The sequence below is a fragment of the Narcine bancroftii genome, chromosome 6, assembly GCF_036971445.1.
Source record: "Narcine bancroftii isolate sNarBan1 chromosome 6, sNarBan1.hap1, whole genome shotgun sequence".
Lineage (NCBI taxonomy): Eukaryota > Metazoa > Chordata > Chondrichthyes > Torpediniformes > Narcinidae > Narcine > Narcine bancroftii.
The window spans coordinates 84935927-84955551 of record NC_091474.1 but is presented as its reverse complement, the minus strand read 5'-3'; the positions used below and the strand labels follow the sequence as shown (position 1 = coordinate 84955551).

General features: G+C 45.8%; 1 protein-coding gene and 1 long non-coding RNA gene across 2 annotated transcripts in view; one reads left to right on the top strand and one right to left on the bottom strand.

Annotated features, from left to right (window-relative positions):
- The window catches only part of LOC138736307 (uncharacterized), a 64125-nt gene extending 44727 nt beyond the window's left edge, over positions 1-19398 (bottom strand). The window contains exons 1-2 of the long non-coding RNA XR_011340218.1: positions 19265-19398; positions 6166-6340 (exon numbers count right to left, since the gene is read on the bottom strand). This is a non-coding gene — a long non-coding RNA (uncharacterized lncRNA). The remainder of the gene's footprint in view (positions 1-6165; positions 6341-19264) is intronic.
- Positions 19078-19625, top strand: part of sgpl1 (sphingosine-1-phosphate lyase 1) — a 96430-nt gene continuing 95882 nt past the window's right edge. The window contains exon 1 of the mRNA XM_069885580.1: positions 19078-19210. Within this exon, the coding sequence (XP_069741681.1) occupies positions 19199-19210 (12 nt within the window). The 5' untranslated portion in view covers positions 19078-19198. The remainder of the gene's footprint in view (positions 19211-19625) is intronic.

The window sequence follows — 19625 nt, the reverse complement described above, 5'->3', positions numbered from 1 at the left end:
ACTCTCCCCACCATTGAGAACATCTACATGGAACATTGCTGTTGGAGAGCAGTAACAATCATCAAGGATCCACGCCAGCCAGGACATGCTGTGCTGTCACGAAAGATGTATAGGTGCCACAAGACTTGTACTACCAGGTTCAGTAACAGTTGCTACCCCTCCACCAATAGACTCCTCAACAATATACTCAATCCAAGTCTAATTAAAGGACTCTTACTTTGCTCATTATTTATTACTGAATATTTTTTGTGTATTTGCATAGAAAGTTAGTTTACATTTCTTTCTTTAGTATACATTTCTTGAATACAGTTTACAGTTACAGGTAATTAGAAATTCTGCCTGGCCAACAGGAAAAAGGATCTCAGGGTCGCATGTGATAGCATGCATCCTCTCTGACAATAAATTAGAACTTTAAACTTTGATTACTGGAGGATCATTGTTTAGCTGATTTTTTAAAAATGTAAAGTCGGGGGTAAAACATAGGATTCTGTTGACACCGTGGTTAAGTGAAAAAACAAAAATGCTGGAGAAACTCAGCAGGTCAAACAGTGCCTTTATATAGCAAAGGTGAAGATACATCACCAACGTTTCGGGTGGTCCATTCTTATTGATGCTACAGTGAATAATTCGACCATCTTTAATAAAGGAAGCAAATATGATTGTGGTATGTGAAGGGTTAGGGTTATGCCACAGGGAAAGTCTCAGGATGCTCCTCAGCCACTTCCTCCCAGCTGTTTGCTGAATCATCAAATGGATCTCATTTATCTGGACAAATCTAATTCCAATAGAAATTCAGGAAATAACTTTAACCACTGTGTATAGCTATTTTTTTTAACCTTAAAGTTTTTGTAAATGAAGAAAACGAGATGAAAACAAAGTCTCAGGGTCTCAGCCTGAACGGAACCATCAGTAGTTGGACTAGGTGGTCCACACCAGCAGCCATGTTGCCATTACAGTAGTTCTGTCAGCGCCGCCAATATGTTTCACTTCAGTATTGAAGGAGACAATCAGTTGCATGTCAGATCCTTACAGAGCAATTCTATCTGTTCCATACCTCCTCTCCTTATGTTTCTGATTCCCTGTAACCTATTCTCTCTCATGGACCCGAAGTTATGGGTGTACAGTTAGCACAATGCAGTTACAGCGCCAGTGACCAGGGTTCAAATCCGATGCTGTCTTCAAGAAGTTTACACATTATCCTTGTGACTGCATGGATTTTTCCCTGGGTGCTCTGGTTTCCTTCACTGTTCAAAATGTACTGGGGATTGTAAGTCAATTGGGTATAATAGACGTGGGCCAAAAGAGCCTGTTACCATACTGTATGTCTAAATTTACACATCAACTCCTCTTTTATTCTTTTGCCACTTATTGAAACAAAGGCCAAATTTATAGCTGCAGCAATCGAACCATCATATCTTTGGGATGTAGGAAGAACATGCAAACTCCACACTGAAAGCACCCAAAGGCATGAATGAAACTGGGTCCTTGGAGTGGAGGGCAGCAGAGCTATTGTACCTTCCAATTTTGTATTCTTGTGCAAAATGTCCATTTAAGCACCCACCCATCTTTAATTATCTTTTTGAAGCTGGTAGTGAGCAATCTTTTTAAAGCATAGTGGTGCTTGTGGCAAAGGGACATCATCAGTTTGACGAAAAAGAAAATTCTTCATTTTGACCCAGCAGGAGTGGCGGATTAACCATTAGGCAGAGTAGGCTGAAGCTTAGGGGCTCAGAAGGTAAGGGGGCCCATCACAACCACTGGTATACCAATGTAACCACTTGTCAATATGAGCTGCATTGGTCCAAGGTCTACCTGTCAATCAAGGCTCCAAAATGCCAAACCAGATTCAGGAAACCTGGGATGCTCAGTCTTTTAAAAAGTGACTGGGGCGGACGTCACAGAACACCCAGCAATGCTAAGCTGGCAGTTTTATGGCTGCCAGAAATACCCAGAAACCCTATGGTGAGAATGCACCCGATCTCTGCTGAAGGAGCTGAGGGTACAGTCGTGAATTGTAAGTGACTTAAGGAGCATGTGCGGTGTTCTCCAACACCCCGACTGGCAGCAGTAGGAGCAAGAGTTGCACGGTAGGGGGAGTCGCACTGGTCTCATGAACGTGGAGGTGGGGATCTGCATCCCAAAGACCAGCCGCGGCTGGGGATGAGGAACCAGGGTGAACCAGGGCAGCTGCATGGGGCTGTGCCCTACCTTTCACCCTTGCAAAATTTTGTGCCAAAGGCTTGGCCTGCAGGTGGTTGGGTGTTGGGGGTGTAGAATAACTCATTGGGGGGTGCATGACTCATGAATGTCCCCCCCCCCCCCGTGATGCGATCAAGAGCTGGTGTATTCCCAGCACATACCCCGTGGATAAATTGAGAATGTGTGTGAGCATCACGTCCAAAGGCTAATAAATGGAACAATTTCACTTTATTCAGGGTGGCAAGGTCAGAGGGGGCCTAACTAAAGCTCAGCCTAGGGCCTGGGTGGTAGTTAATCCGCCACTGGCCAGCGGCAGTGAAGGAAGGACAAGATGTCTTCGAGTTATGATGGGATGTGCTGGAAATGAACTTGAGAATGTTTTTTTTCCCATCAGCTTTCTCCCAATGACCTTGTAGGTGGAAGAAGTCATGGATTTGAGGGGAGCTATTGAGGAAGCTTTGGAGAGTTGCTGCAATGGACATTGTCAATGCATCTTCCTATTGCAAGAGCATTCACACAGTTGGATGGTGTTACAACATTGACGGTGAAAAAGCTACAACCTCCCCTATGACTCAAGCCATAAGGAAATTTCTTGCTCATCTTCTGTGGCTGCTAATCCCAAGTCTGGTGTCACTTGGGAAAAGGGAATGATAATCTGCAGCCACGGACAGCTGTAACCAATTACAAACAAATTGAATCCATAAGCTAACTCTTTCAATTGAGGACTTCACAGAAATGTCAGTGCGATGCAGGATTTCCCCAACATTAACTTGGTGCTCATTTTACTAAAAAGGCATTAAGAACACATACAATTTGAGAAGGAGAGAGACTTAGAATTCAATTAACATAAATTTTCATTCATACTTTCCCAGGAGCTCTTCATTTGAACTTGTCACTCACAAGAACACAATGTTTTTCAATTGCAATGATCTATCAGTATGGCTTCAACCAGTGTATGGTGGAAATACCAACTGAAAGGAAGATTAAAAGCAGCAAGATCTGTCAGGAAAATGTGACTGTGCCATGAGCCTGCAAACTAAATTGGTGGTTTCAGTTGAAGCAAGGTTAAAAGGTCAGTTCCCGTCTTTATTTGGCAATTGAATTTTTTTTGACAATTGAGAATTAGGCCATTCAGCCAAACTGGTGAACATCTCTCACCTCATCCTACTTTATCAACATACCTTTCCATTACTTTCTCTGTCAGGTAGTTTTCTATCTTCCCCTGTTCATATACAAACATTGTACAAGTACTCCTCAACTAACGTCCATGTTCTGTTCTGGCTAACCGGTCGTATCTCGGAATGGACATATGTCAGAATTGGCCTTTACTCCTGTTATAGTTTGCAAATTCAACATGACAGCCTCCGAGGCCATCTCTCAAGAGGATAGCCATCGTAGCTAACCTCTCGTGAAAGGGACTATTTTCCATAGATAGGCTCAATGTTCACCATTAAACTGGTAATTTTTATATTAAAAAAAAATGTGATCATATGTATGGATGGCTGTAAGTCGCATAGGTGGTAAGTCAGGAAATACCTGTAAACAGGTGCCTAACCTTTTATGTGGAATTCTGAAAACTGACAACCTCCAAAAACTGGCAGCTTTACTCAAAGGTAATGTTAATTTCCCATTTAAAAAAATTCTCTGTTTTCAGCCGCCCCCCCTCCCCCCCCAACCACCAGTCCCCCTTGTCCCTGTCCCTGTTGGCTCTCTCTCTCTGATAAAATCCAGTGCAGTAATAGATGGCAAAGCTTCACTCCCTGATGAACTCAATGCTGGCTACGCCTAATTTGACCACAAGAATAAGAAAAAAACCATCACTGTGCACCCCCATGTACTTTGATGATCCTCTCCTGTCCATATCTGAGAATGACATGCGGGTTGTCTTCAGGAGAGTGAATCCATGGAAAGCATCTGGTCCAGAAGGAATACCCGGCCGAGTATTAAAAACCTGTGCTGATTAACTTATCTATGTATTCACATAGATTCAACATCTCAATCTGGCAGGGCATTGTACCTACCTGTTTTAAACAGGCCTCTAGTGTACCAGTGCCCAAGAAGAGTGTGGTTACCTGCCTAAATGACTGTAAGACAGGAAGCTCTTTATCAACTACAGTTTGGCATTTAACACCATTGTCCCCTCAAAACTGATTAGCAAACTCCAAGACTTGGTACTCAACACTCCACTGTGTAAGTAGATCCTTGATTTCCTTACCAACAGATCACAAACAGTGAGGATAGGTGAGAACATCCCCACCACAATCCCCATTATCTGGAATTCAAGTGACTGCAGCCTCAAACAATCGGCTAAAAATATTGTGTGGAAATATTTAAATAAGAAATTTTAAAATTGGCGCCCCCCCCCTAGTGGTTAGTTCGCCAGTCACATAGCACGTAATCTTAAGCAACCGGGAAATACACTGATCTGGCATCTACCAGTCCCCATTGGTGCCGGATACCGTGGATTTTACTGTACATAACCAATGTTTCAGGCCTGAGCTTTTCTAAAGGTATTTCTTGCAGAATTTTTTGTTTCACTGCATTGTTATTTTTGTCTGCTTTGTAGGATTAGATGACTGAACACAAAACAAAATGAAATCTCAGGTTTTAGCAAAATACTACAGGAAGAAACTTCAAAAGATGAAAATAAAGTTTCTCTTGATGCATTTTCATAAAGTTTAATCCAATTATCATTGTCCTGGCTATTGTGGCATCAGAAATAGATCTGAATTTTGACAATGCCATAACTTAACCTGAAATAAAACAGTAATGTATTGTCACAGTAACATGTTGCTACTAATATATAGTCTGTGTTGTATCTTAAGGGATTGAACAATGGATTAATATCTAGGGAGATTATTCCCACATTGACAGATTGAACAAAATCAAATTTCTTGGTATTATTTTTGAAAAGTACTGGGTTGAAAGGGTTCTTTTGATAAAACTCCTGAATGATGGCACAGTGCCAGACATTCAGTCCCTCTTTCAATTACTCTTCATTAGTACACCCAATCACACCCTTGCTCAACACAAACATTTGCACATGCTGGGGTTGGGTGCAATACTGAAGTGTTGGAGAAACTTGGCAGGTCATGCAGGATCCATAGGAAGTTAAGCATAACCAAGTTTTCAGGCCTGAGTCCTTTGTTGGAAATCTGGAAGAACTGGTAGATACCTGAATAAAAATGTCCAGGGAGGAGAAGAGGAGGGAAGGGAGGAGCACAGCTGAATTGTTCAAAGGTGGATACAGGTGGGAGAATGGAAGAAAGAAGCTGAGAAGTGATAAGAAAAGAAGGCAAAGGGCAATGAAGGGGAACCCTCTGATGGGAAAAGGGAAGGGGTGAGGAAAGAGAGAGACTAGGAGAGGGGATAACAGAAATTGGAGGTCACTGTTAATAGCATCTGGTTGGAGACTGTTGAAATGGAATATAAGATGTTGTTTCTCCAATTTGCAGTGGCCCTTGATTTGGCAGTTCATGAGGCCATGGACAGACACCTCAGTGTGGCAATGGTTTTGGAATTAAAATGGTTAGTATATAAGGGCTCAAGCTTGAAATGTTGGTTATGCATCTCTATCTTTGCTACATTAAGTACACTATTTGACTAACTGAGTTTCTCCAGTATTGTTTTTAAAATGGATGGGTTATGTTGGGTACAGACTATTGCACAACTGGGCAAGAAGGAAAAAGTTGATTGATTGATCCAAACAAGGAGGCTTCTGGTGAGTTGCAGCAGGGTCACAGCTGGTCAACCACTGAGGTCCTATCTCAGAAACCAAGTGGCAGTCTGACAGGAGGCAAAGTCAGCCAAAAATCTGGCAAAATGTTTTTGTTTTCCAATGCAATTAAATAACAAATTTAAAAAATATAAAGATTCCTGTAAATAATTAAAATTATTTTAATAAATTAAACCACATTAAAACACCAAGAAGATTTTTTTTAAATTAAAGTCTCATTTGTTTCTAACCTCCTTCTGCCTCATGTCCCTGGCACCATCCATCACGAAGTACCTTGAGAAAGTGCTCGTGGATCACATTAACTCCAGCCTCACACTCAGCCTTCGCCCACTTCAATTTGTCTCCTGACGCAGCAGGTCCACAACAGGTGCGATCTCCCTGGCCTTCCATTCAGCCCTGGACCATCTGGACAAAAAGGATACCTTTGTCAGTGACAGAAATCTTGCAGTGGCCAACCATTTTGATTCTGCACCAAACATGTCTGTCCATGGACTCATATACTGTCAATCTAATACCACTTGCAAATTGGAGGCGCAACACCTAATTTTCCATCTAGGCACTCTCCAATCGGATGGCATTAACATTGACTGCTCTGGTTTCTGTTAGACCACTCTCCATTCTCCCTCCCATCTCCATCCTTCTGTCTTCTTTCCTCAAGGTGTCCACCCCCTTCTCCAATTAGTCATCCCCCCTCCCCCTGAATGCTGTTTTGCCCTCCCTCCCTCCTGCTTGTGGGGCTTTGCTCCTACCCCTTCTCCCCACCATTTTGTTTGGGCGCCTGCCAACATTTTGTTCACATCTTGACAAAGGGTTCAAGCCCAAAATGTTGGTTATGTACCTTTATCTTTGCAAAGTAAAGTACACTGTTTGACTTGCTGTGTTTCTGCAGCATTGTGTTTTTACTGTTTTACTCCCCCATGTCAGACTATTATTCGTCAAATACAGCTCTGCTTTTAACAACATAGTTCCAAACAAACATCCTCGAACTCTGGGACTTCTGTCTCAGCACCCCCCCCCCCCCCCTTCAACTGGGTGCTTTCCTTCCTATTCAGCAGACCACAAGCAGTGAGGATTGGAGGCAGCACCTTTTCCAAGATCACTCCCTACACCTGTGCCCTGTAAAGCTGTGTACTCTTCCCCCTACTGTATTCACTGTACACCCATGACTTCATAACCAAATATCACTCTGACCATCTATAAATTCATGTCTGCTGGATCTCAAATAATTATAGGACAGAAAACAGAAGGGAAATAGTGAGTCTGGTAGCTTGGTGTCAGGACGACAACCTTTCCTTTAATGTAAGCAAGACTAAAGAGCTAGTCATTGACTTCAGGAATGGGAGTAGATGCGCTCCCATGTCCATATCCCTTGTGTGGTGGGAAGTGTGCTGACATCACAGTCTGGCATGAGAATACCATAAAGCCCTGCAAAAGGTAGTGGACACAGCCCAGGACGTCACAGGCAAAACCGTCCCTCTACAGGGAACGCTGCTGTCGGAGACCAGCAGTAATCATCAAGGATCCATATCACTCAGCACATGCTCCGTTTCTACTGCTACCATCAGGAAAGAGGTAGATTTACATCTCCAGGTTTCGGAACAGATGCTACCCCTGAATCATCAGATACCTCAACAATAAATTTGATCAGGGACTCAATTAATAATTCATACTTCTGCATTTTATTGATTTTTTTCTTTCTGTATTGCACAGTCAGTTTGTTAACATTTCTTTATTGTTTATGTGTGAATGCTCAGTCAGTTTTTTTTTCACTGCCAATAAGTGGTAATTCTGCCTCATCCACAGGAAAAGAATCTCAGGGTTGTATGTCATGTATTTTGACAATAAATCTGATCTGCTATCAGTAGTGCTGAGGTGGAGGTATGAGACAGCTTTAACTTCGTCAGAGTAAATATCTCCAATGACCAGTCCTGAATCAAACAAATCCACAAGGTGGCCAAGAAGGCGCACTGTGAACTCGACTTCCTCAGGAGCCTGAAGAAATTTGGCATGATCACCAGCATCTCTCAACAATTTCTGAAGATGGACCATCAGAAGTATCCGTTCAGAATGCATCACTGTGTGGCACAGGAGCTGCTCCATCCAATACTGCAAGGAATGTATCTCAAACTTCCCTTCCCTCCAGCGACTCAGTCTACACCTGCCCTTGCTTAAGTTAAGTAGCTTAAATTCTGAAGGACTCATGGTGCTACCCACACTTTCTTCTCCCTCCTCCCTTCAAGAAGATTCAAGAGTGAAATCATGCACCACCAAAATCTAAGTCAGTTTTTCCCCGGTACTGTCAGACTCACTCAAAGCTCAATAAGAGAATCAGTTATTGGCCTTGTCATTTCAGCAATCAAATTTTGCACGGTGTAAATGGGAAGTGAACTTTTAAGCTTTTTGTGAACTTGTGAAGAGGTTAAGATGTAAAGCAAAATGTATGAGTGCTTTAATTGTTTTATTGAATGCTGGCAGATACTTCTTTGCCAGATGTAAACACAGACGTAAACCTGTTAGGTGTGTTCAGTTTTAAGTTCAAGTTCAATCTGATTGTACAAGTACTTTCCAATGAAACATTGTTTTCCGGTTCTTCGTGCCACACACTGCAAACACACATACAGACAAATGGTAGATACTTACAGTACTTATATTCAAATATTAAAATAAATAAATATTATTGTAAAAAAATAGTGAGTCACAGAGTGTTTACATGAGCAGTTCATCAGTCTGACTGCCTATGGGGAGAATCTGATTCTCAGCTTGGAGTTTCTGGCTCTTATACTCCTGTATCTCTTTCCCGATGGGAGCAGCTGAAAGATGGTGATTCCTGCTGAGAATTAACATGTTGGATGAAAATAATGTCATCACATGATGGCCCTTAAAGCAATTTCTATTGAATTAAAGGAAGAAAACAAACTCAAAGGTGCAGCCATGAATTCCTGGATGACAGCAGCTAATGACCAAGCCTGGAATGATACCACTTTGTGATGATGGTGTTTCCATTAGTATAGATCCGAATCATGGGTCCTCTACCGGCATCACCTATGGCTCCTAGAACGCTTCCACCAGCGTTGTCTCCGCTCCATCCTCAACATTCATTGGAGCGCTTTAATCCCCAACGTCGAAGTACTCGAGATGGCAGAGGTCGACAGCATCGAGTCCACGCTGCTGAAGATCCAGCTGCGCTGGGTGGGTCACATCTCCAGAATGGAGGACCATCGCCTTCCCAAGATCGTGTTATATGGCGAGCTCTCCACTGGCCACCGTGACAGAGGTGCACCAAAGAAAAGGTACAAGGACTGCCTAAAGAAATCTCTTGGTGCCTGCCACATTGACCACCGCCAGTGGGCTGATATCGCCTCAAACCGTGCATCTTGGCGCCTCACAGTTTGGCGGGCAGCAACCTCCTTTGAAGAAGACCGCAGTGCCCACCTCACTGACAAAAGGCAAAGGAGGAAAAACCCAACACCCAACCCCAACCAACCAATTTTCCCCTGCAGCCGCTGCAACCGTGTCTGCCTGTCCCGCATCGGACTTGTCAGCCACAAACGAGCCTGCAGCTGACATGGACTTTTACCCCCCTCCATAAATCTTCGTCCGTGAAGCCAAGCCAAAGAAGAAGAAAAAAGATGAGCTCATTCAACTTTAACACTAACAGTTTTTCCTCCAATATTAACTCACCATTTCTATCCATGGATACTGTCTGACTTACTGAGTTCCACCAGCAATTCTTTGTTTACTTAACACTGATACTTCCTGGAAATTCAACCTCTGGCTTTCAGAGTAATAATGTTCTGCCATCTACTGGACAACTTTTCCAGCCTAGAAACACCAAAATTGCCGATGCTGGTATCTTGAGCTTTTGGAGGAATTCAGCAGGTCAAGCAGCATCCTCCTACTTTATCTTATCCCTTCAACAGATCCCTTCCGTTCCTTTTTTTCCCCCATTGGTTAGCTCCAGATTCCTTAAAAATGTCCAGTCAAAGACTAAAGTGAAAGATCATGGATTCTGGAAATCCAGAAGAAACCAGGAATAGATTTTGGAAGGGAAGCAGAAAAAAAACATTTCAGGTTGCTGTCTTTTCTGCACCACTTGCCCCACCTTCCTCAGCTCCAAAAGATGGCTTCTGACACCGCTCTCTATAACAGCAATGCTGAAGCAGCCTTAAAGGCCTCAAAAAAGGCAAGTTTGCCTTTTTTTTCCCCTCATTGGAGCTGGCCTCAATGTGGTACCACTCCATAAAAACACCTCTCTCTCTCCCCTCTGTTTTCACAAGAGCCAAAATCAATTCTCACCTTTCCTCTTATCATACCCAATTAACACCTTTTGGCTGTTTTTCTGGACTCCATCCTCTCCTATTCTCCCCCTTTCTCTCTAGTCTTTCATTCAAATGATTGTCTGCTTCTTGCTTATACCTTGAAGAAGGGCTCAGGCTTGAAACATTGATCATATATCTTTACCACCTATGGACACTGTGAACCAGTTGAGCTCCTCCAGCATTTCTGTATTTTTACTACAATCTTAGCATCGGCAGACTTTCATGTTTCAAGGACAACTCTGTTGGCCAACAACTGAGTGATCAAAGCTCTGTCACTTGCCCAATAGTGCCAAATAAACTCATCTCAAAACTCCATGACCTTGGCACCAACAATCACTTTGCAATTGGATCCATGACTTTCTGCAGTCCATAACCAGCTTTTTTATGATTCTCCTTTGCTCAGGGCCCTGTGAGGCTGTGTACTCAAACCTGTACTATACCCCCTGTACACCCATGACTGTATGGCCAAATGCTATTCCAACTCCATCAGAATTTAGAAGAGAGGTAGCTGGATTAGTGGTTTGGTCCAAGGGCAAAAACTTCTCTTTCAATGTCAACAAGACCAAGGAGCTGGTCACTGAGCTCTGGAAGAGGAATGGAGCTCTCTCCCCAGTCTGTATCATTGATACTGAGGAGGAGATAGTAGACTCTATATATATTTCCCACAGCCTTGAAAAAACAGACAACATATGAAAACACTAATCCCACCCTCATCACAGTCATTTCACTCCTCCCATTGGGATTCACAAATGTGAGATCATGCAGCACTAGAATCAAAGATAGTTTCTTTCCTGCTGCTATCAGACTCCTGAATAAACCCCATGAGTAGAATTATGTTTTCTTTACTCTGTACTGAGATTTCCTTCCAAAACTCTGCACTTCTGTATTGTCTTATTTGCTGCATATCTTGTGCGATGTCAAGCTTGTGATCAATTGAGTAACCAGGATGCCTGAACTAACAATTCAAACCAGCAGAATTTATAGTTAATTGATAAATCTTTAATGAGAAAAAATGATGATCACTAGATTCCTTCAGAGAAGGAGCCTGCCATCCTTACTCCCTGGTCCAGATGTAACTCCACTAATAAGGCCATAAGACACAGGAGCAGAAATAGCCTATTTCAACCAATTGAGTCTGCCCCTCCATTTAATCATGAGCTGATTCATTTTTACCACTCAGCCCCACTGCCCGGCCTTCTCCCCATAACCCTTGACATGTTGGCTAATCAAGAACCTATCAATCTCTGCCTTAAACACACCCAAAAACACAACTGCCTGTGGCAACAATTTGGCAGAAGAAAATCTGATGCATCTTTATTCTAAGCAGATGCCCTTCAATCCTGAATTTGTGGCCTCTTGTCCTTGACTCTCCCACCATGGGAGAGATCCTTTCCACATCTTCTCTGTTCATGCCTTTCAACATTGGAAATGTTTCAATGGGATTCTCCCCCCACCCCCATTCTCCTAAATAGATTCCAACGAATACAGGCCAAGAGCTGTCAAACGCTCCTCGAATGATAACCCCTTCATTCCTGGAAAGAAATGGATTAAAACTTCATCAATTTAGCTCTGGACAACCGTATTCTACCACTGAATCTCCGGTCATGTGTTTGTCAGTCTGTTTCAGTAATCAGAGAAATACCCGAATACCATGGATCTGAGAGGAGTAGATAAGGTGGACAGCTAGTGCCTTTTGCCCAGGGCAAGAATAGCAAGTGCCAGCAGACATCTGTTCAAAGTGAAGGGAGGAAAGTTTAGGGGAGACATAGAATGTTGTGGGGGCCTGGAATGCCTTGCCAGGGGTGGTGGTGGTGGAATGAGAAACATTAGGGGCATTTAAGAGACTTTTAGACAGGCACGTGGATGAAAGGAAAAATACAAGGTTATGAGATAAGAAAGGTTTAATAACATGAAAATATGTCTTTCAGTGTGTAATGATAATGTGTATTTTTTTCATGATTGCGACCAGGTATGGTCCGACCTAGGAAGGGAGGCAGGCCCCTCCAGCCCGGTTAAGAAACCTGTATAGGAGAAGGCCACTCTGATATAAAACCTACGACCCAAGGACCTCGCTGCCACGTCCCAGCTTGCTTGGCCATGGCACACGAACCATGGGTGTAAAGGGTGGGGCCAGTACAGCGCACATTGCACTCCACCTAAAAGCTCCTTTGCGCAGCCCCGAGGACATGTCCTCCCCCTCCATGTCCTCCCCCTCCATGTCCTCCCCCTCCATGTCCTCCCCCTCCATGTCCTCCCCCTCAAAAGATGCTCACAAACTCAAGCTAGCATGCTGGAACATCAGAACCATGCTAGACAAGGCTGACAGCCACCGACCTGAATATCGGTCTGCCCTCATTGCACATGAAATCCTCAGACTTGACATTGACATAGCCGCTCTCAGCGAAGTCCGCCTTGCAGATGTAGGCAGCCTCCAAGAATGCGGCACGGGCTACACTCTCTACTGGTCTGGCAAGCCTATGGATGAACGACGCCTATCTGGTGTAGGCTTCATGGTCAAGAACTCCATTGCCTCCAAACTCGAAAACCACCCGAAAGGCCACTCGGACTGGATCATGTCCATGCGACTCCCCCTTCAAAACAAGCATCGCATCACCCTCATCAGTGTCTATGCTCCAACCCTCCAGGCGGAACCAGCAGAAAAGGACAAGTTCTACACTGATCTGCGCAACCTCATTCAACGCACCCCTACAGCCGACAAGGTTGTCATCCTTGGCGACTTCAACGCTCGCGTCGGCAAAGACTCAGAAACCTGGCCAGGAATCCTGGGCAAGCATGGTGTCGGCAAGTGCAATGACAACGGGCGCCTCCTGTTGGAGCTCTGTGCAGAACAGTGGCTTGTCATTACAAACACCCTTTTTCAGCAGAGGGACAGCCTAAAGACTACCTGGATGCATCCCCAATCCAAACACTGGCACCTCCTGGACTACGTCCTGGTACGAGAAAGAGGCAAACGAGATGTGCTCCACACCAGGGTCATGCCCAGCGCAGAATGCCACACTGACCACCGGCTGGTTCGCTGCAAGCTCAACCTTCACTTCAAGCCAAAGTCCAGGAACAGTAAAGCCCCCAGAAAGAGGTTCAATGTTGGAAACTTGAAGTCAGACGAAGTGAGAGGAAACTTCCAGGCAAACCTCAAAGCAAAGCTCGAGGATGCAATCCGCCTCACGGACTCATGCCCTGAAACCCTCTGGGATCAGCTGAAGACTGCCATACTGCAATCCACTGAAGAGGTACTGGGCTTCTCCTCCAGGAAAAACAAAGACTGGTTCGACGAAAACAACCACGAAATCCAGGAGCTGCTGGCAAAGAAGCGAGCTGCCCACCAGGCTCACCTTGCAAAGCCGTCCTGGCCAGAGAAGAAACGAGCCTTCCGTCGTGCATGCAGCCATCTTCAGCGCAAACTCTGGGAGATCCAAAATGAGTGATGGATGGCCTCGCCAAACGAACCCAGCTCAACGCCGACATTGGTGACTTCAGGGGTTTTTACGAGGCTCTAAAGGCTGTGTACGGGCCATCACCCCAAGTCCAAAGCCCGCTGCACAGCTAAGACGGAAAAGTCCTCCTCAGCGACAAGATCTCCATCCTCAACCGATGGTCAGAACACTTCCAATCTCTTTTCAGTGCCAACCGCTCAGTCCAAGAATCCGCCCTGCTCCAGCTCCCTCAACAGCCCTTAAGGCTAGAGCTGGATGAGGTCCTCACCCGGGAAGAGACATATAAGGCAATTGAACAACTGAAAAGTGGCAAAGCAGCAGGTATGGATGGAATCCCCCCAGAGGTCTGGAAGGCTGGTGGCAAAACTCTGCATGCCAAACTGCATGAGTTTTTCAAGCTATGCTGGGACCAAGGAAAGCTGCCTCAGGACCTTCGTGATGCCATCATCATCACCCTGTACAAAAACAAAGGCGAGAAATCAGACTGCTCAAACTACAGGGGAATCACGCTGCTCTCCATTGCAGGCAAAATTTTCGCTAGGATTCTCCGAAATAGAATAATACCTAGTGTCGCCGAAAATGTTCTCCCAGAATCACAGTGCGGGTTTCGCGCAAACAGAGGAACTACTGACATGGTCTTTGCCCTCAGACAGCTCCAAGAAAAGTGCAGAGAACATAACAAAGGACTGTACATCACCTTTGTTGACCTCACCAAAGCCTTCGACACCGTGAGTAGGAAAGGGCTTTGGCAAATACTAGAGTGCCTCGGATGCCCCCCAAAGTTCCTCAACATGGTTATCCAACTGCACAAAAACCAACAAGGTCGGGTCAGATACAGCAATGAGCTCTCTGAACCCTTCTCCATTAATAATGGTGTGAAGCAAGGCTGCATTCTCACACCAACCCTCTTTTCAATCTTCTTCAGCATGATGCTGAAACAAGCCATGAAAGACCTCAACAATGAAGACGCTGTTTACACCCGGTACCGCATGGATGGCAGTCTCTTCAATCTGAGGCGCCTGCAAGCTCACACCAAGACACAAGAGCAACTTGTCCGTGAACTACTCTTTGCAGATGATGCCGCTTTGGTTGCCCATTTAGAGCCAGCTCTTCAGCGCATGACGTCCTGTTTTGCGGAAACTGCCAAAATGTTTGGCCTGGAAGTCAGCCTGAAGAAAACTGAGGTCCTCCATCAGCCAGCTCCCCACCATGACTACCAGCCCACCCCACATCTCCATCGGGCACACAAAACTCAAAACGGTCAACCAGTTTACCTATCTCGGCTGCACTATTTCATCGGATGCAAGGATCGACGACGAGGTAGACAACAGACTCGCCAAGGCAAATAGTGCCTTTGGAAGACTACACAAAAGAGTTTGGAAAAACAACCAACTGAAAAAGCTCACAAATATTAGCGTATACAGAGCCGTTGTCATACCCACACTCCTGATCGGCTCCGAATCATGGGTCCTCTACCGGCATTACCTACGGCTCCTAGAATGCTTCCACCAGCGTTGTCTCCGCTCCATCCTCAACATTCAGTGGAGCGACTTCATCTCCAACATCGAAGTACTCGAGATGGCAGAGGCCGACAGCATCGAATCCATGCTTCTGAAGATCAAACTGCGCTGAGTAGGTCACGTCTCCAGAATGGAGGACCATCGCCTTCTCAAGATCGTGTTATATGGCGAGCTCTCCACTGGCCACCGAGACAGAGGTGCACCAAAGAAGAGGTACAAGGACTGCCTAAAGAAATCTCTTGGTGCCTGCCACATTGATCACCGCCAGTGGTCGCCTCAAACCGTGCATCTTGGCGCCTCACAGTTCGCCGGGCAGCAACCTCCTTTGAAGAAGACCGCAGAGCCCACCTCACTGACAAAAGACAAAGGAGGAAAAACCCAACACCCAACCCCAACCAACAAATTTTCCCTTGCAACCACTGCAACCGTGTCTGCCTGTCCCGCATCGGACTTGTCAGCCACAAATGAGCCTGCAGCTGATGTGGACATTACCCCTCCATAAATCTTCGTCCGCGAAGCCAAGCCAAAGAAATATTTTTCATGCGACTTTCCAAGAGGGGACAAATTTAAATGCCTGCATAAACCTGTGATGGTGACCATGACAGCAGACCAGTGAGGTGTTCTAACGCTGAACTACACACAGGCGGCGAGCTGTTGGTGACTTGAGGTGAGGAACCCACGCAAGCTGCGGGCTGCTGGCAACTGCGGATGAAGGATTCACATCAGGCAGCAGACTGCTCGAGAATGGCTGAAGGGTACCTGGTATCGGAACTGGGATACATGAATACCATTTACTATGGTGGTAACCAAGGGATCCCCTTGCAATAATTTACATGGAAATGCATCTTTCTGTGTGTCGTAATAATGTATATATATTTCCATGTGAGTTTCCAAGAGCAAACAGATTTAAGTGCATGCATAAACATGTGTTGAAATAAAAACTGCAGTTGCTAGAAATCTGAGACATAATTAAATTAGTGGCAAGGCTACTGGCCACACCCTTTTGACTTCCTACAGGTGCTCTTGATAGAGATTCTGGCAGGCTGCATCAGTGTGGTATGGTTGTTGTAGAGCATTGGATTGGAGATCAATCCACAGGACCTTAAGAGCGGCAGTGAGACTGGAGTCTCCCTCCTCTCCATCAATGTGATCTACTGTGATCGTTGTTTGAAGAGGATGTGCAAAATCTTTGAGGACTCCTTTCACCCTGAACACAGCATCTTCCAGCTGCTTCCATCAGGAAAAAGATACAGGAGTGTCAGAGCCGGCATCACCAGGCTGAGGAACAGCTTCTTCGCACATGGTGAGAGTGCTGAATGACTGATGATCTGCTCCGAGATTCTACTATTATTTTAAGAGTATTTATTTTTTATATATATGTGTACTGCATATCTCTCTTTCTCTCTTTGGCTTGGCTTCGCGGACGAATATTTATGGAGGGGGTAAATGTCCACGTCAGCGGCAGGCTCGTTTGTGGCTGACAAGTCCGATGCGGGACAGGCAGACACGGTTGCAGCGGTTGCAGGGGAAAATTGGTTGGTTGGGGTTGGGTTTTGGGTTTTTCCTCCTTTGCCTTTTGTCAGTGAGGTGGGCTCTGCGGTCTTCTTCAAAGGAGGTTGCTGCCCACCAAACTGTGAGGCGCCAAGATACACGGTTTGAGGCGATATCAGCCCACTGGCGGTGGTCAATGTGGCAGGCACCAAGAGATTTCTTTTAGGCAGTCCTTGAACCTTTTCTTTGGTGCACCTCTGTCACGGTGGCCAGTGGAGAGCTCGCCATATAACACGATCTTGGGAAGGCGATGGTCCTCCATTCTGGAGACGTGACCCACCCAGCGCAGCTGGATCTTCAGCAGCGTGGACTCGATGCTGTCGACCTCTGCCATCTCGAGTACTTCGACGTTAAGGATGAAAGCGCTCCAATGAATGTTGAGGATGGAGCGGAGACAACGCTCGTGGAAGCGTTCTAGGAGCCGTAGGTGATGCCAGTAGAGGACCCATGATTCGGAGCCGAACAGGAGTGTGGGTATGACAACGGCTCTGTATACGCTTATCTTTGTGAGGTTTTTCAGTTGGTTGTTTTTCCAGACTCTTTTGTGTAGTCTTCCAAAGGCGCTATTTGCCTTGGCGAGTCTGTTGTCTATCTCGTTGTCGATCCTTGCATCTGATGAAATGGTGCAGCCGAGATAGGTAAACTGGTTGACCGTTTTGAGTTTTGTGTGCCTGATGGAGATGTGGGGGGGCTGGTAGTCATGGTGGGGAGCTGGCTGATGGAGGACCTCAGTTTTCTTCAGGCTGACTTCCAGGCCAAACATTTTGGCAGTTTCCGCAAAACAGGACGTCAAGCGCTGAAGAGCTGGCTCTGAATGGGCAACTAAAGCAGCATCGTCTGCAAAGTGTAGTTCACGGACAAGTTTCTCTTGTGTCTTGGTGTGAGCTTGCATATAAATCACATGTAAATATGTGTGCTATGTCTATAAAATGTTTGAATATTTTTACACCGAGGACCGAAGAATGCTGTTTCATCCAGTTATATTTTCTATTAGGAGGTAAAACATGAAAGTTTGCAGACACTGTAGTTGAAGTAAAAACACAATGCTGGAGAAACTCAGCAGGTCAAAGATAAAGACACAAACCAACATTTTGGCTTAAGCCTTTCATAAAGGTGTGAGCAAAATGTAGGCAGGTGCCTGAACAGAAAGGTGGGGGTGGAGCATGGAGGGGGAGAGGGAGGAGCACAGTCCCATAGTCAGGAGGGATCGGTGAATAAGGGAGGGAGGGAGGTTAGATGGGTATGTGAATGGCGAAAGAAGAGGTTGGTGAGCTGGAGGAAATAAGGGGGAGAGTGAGGAGTGGATTAGCAGAACCTGAAGAAGTCAATAAGTCGAGAAGACATAACCAATGATTTTTTTGAATCATGACTACTGTTAGACTTGCTGAATTTCTCCAGCATTGATTTTATTTCAATCACCATGTCGACAGATTTTCATGTTTTACTTCATACAACCGTGAGTTTCTTTCTTCTGCAGGACAGGTAGAATTACCACTTTTCGGCAGTTTATGGGTGGTGTTGGTTTGACAGTACATGAGGCCATGGTGAGACAGAATTTCTCTGCTGTATTCCACGGCTTTACTTTTGGTGTAGAACACAATGCTGGAGAAATTCAGCAGGTCAAACAGTGTCCTTAATAGAGCAAACCAACGTTTCTTGCTTGAGCCCTTCATCAAAGTAAGAGTAAGATGTTGGCAGGCCTACATTTTGTTCATGCTTTGATGAAAATTGATGAAGGACTTGAGCCTGAAATGTTGTTTATGTATCTTTATCTTAGCTCTATAAAGGAAGAAGACCGCAGAGCCCACCTCACTGACAAAAGGCAAAGGAGGAAAAACCCAACACCCAACCCCAACCAACCAATTTTCCCCTGCACCCGCTGCAACCGTGTCTGCCTGTCCCGCATCGGACTTGTCAGCCACAAACGAGCCTGCAGCTGACGTGGACATTTACCCCCTCCATAAATCTTCGTCCGCGAAGCCAAGCCAAAGAAGAATAAAGGACATGGTTTGACCTGCTGAGTTTCCCTAGCATTGTTTTTACTTTAATGATGGTGTCTGTAGACTTTAGTGTTTTAGTTCCAGCGTTTTCAGTTCTTGCTTTGTTCCCAGGAGGGGTGAACGACTGAGAAGCTCCCAAATGTCTTCTGGAGTGAACCAGTGAGACATTGGAGTGGATTCCAAGGGGGAGAAGGGTGCTGATGAATCCCAGCCGGCACCAGGTGGCGCTGGGGCTACAAGTCCTGCGTGGTTGCGGAGGCACAGAGGCACCGCCGGATGGCGCTGTCGGCGGAGTGCCGGCCGGGGAAACAGAGGGACAGTCTCCTCCTGGCCCATTGGGGCAGCCCGGCGTCCAATCCGAGTCAATCAGTGCATCCCCCGGGCGGAGGAGATAACAGGGCAAAGCGGCGGTGGAGCGATGGAAGAGCGGGTAAGGGGATGAGTTCGGGGTTGCGGTCGTGCGCGGAGGCGGCGTGAGACGGACCTGAGTGCCACGTTGCTGCCGCGCGGCGGTGGCCGGGGCTGTGGGAACAGTGGCCGGCATTCCTCTGGCGATGAAGCCGCAGCGGCTGGCGTTCCATCCGTGATGTCATACCACAGTGGCTGGCGTTCCACCTGTGATGTCATGGTGTTCCACCTGTGATGTACCACAGTGGCTGGCGATCCACCTGTGATGTCACGGCGTTGCACTGTGATGTGTACCACAGTGGCTGGCGTTCCACCTGTGATGTCACGGCATTGCACCCATGATGTCGTACCACAGTGGCTGGCGATCAACCTGTGATGTCATGGTGTTCCACCTGTGATGTACCACAGTGGCTGGCGATCCACCTGTGATGTCACGG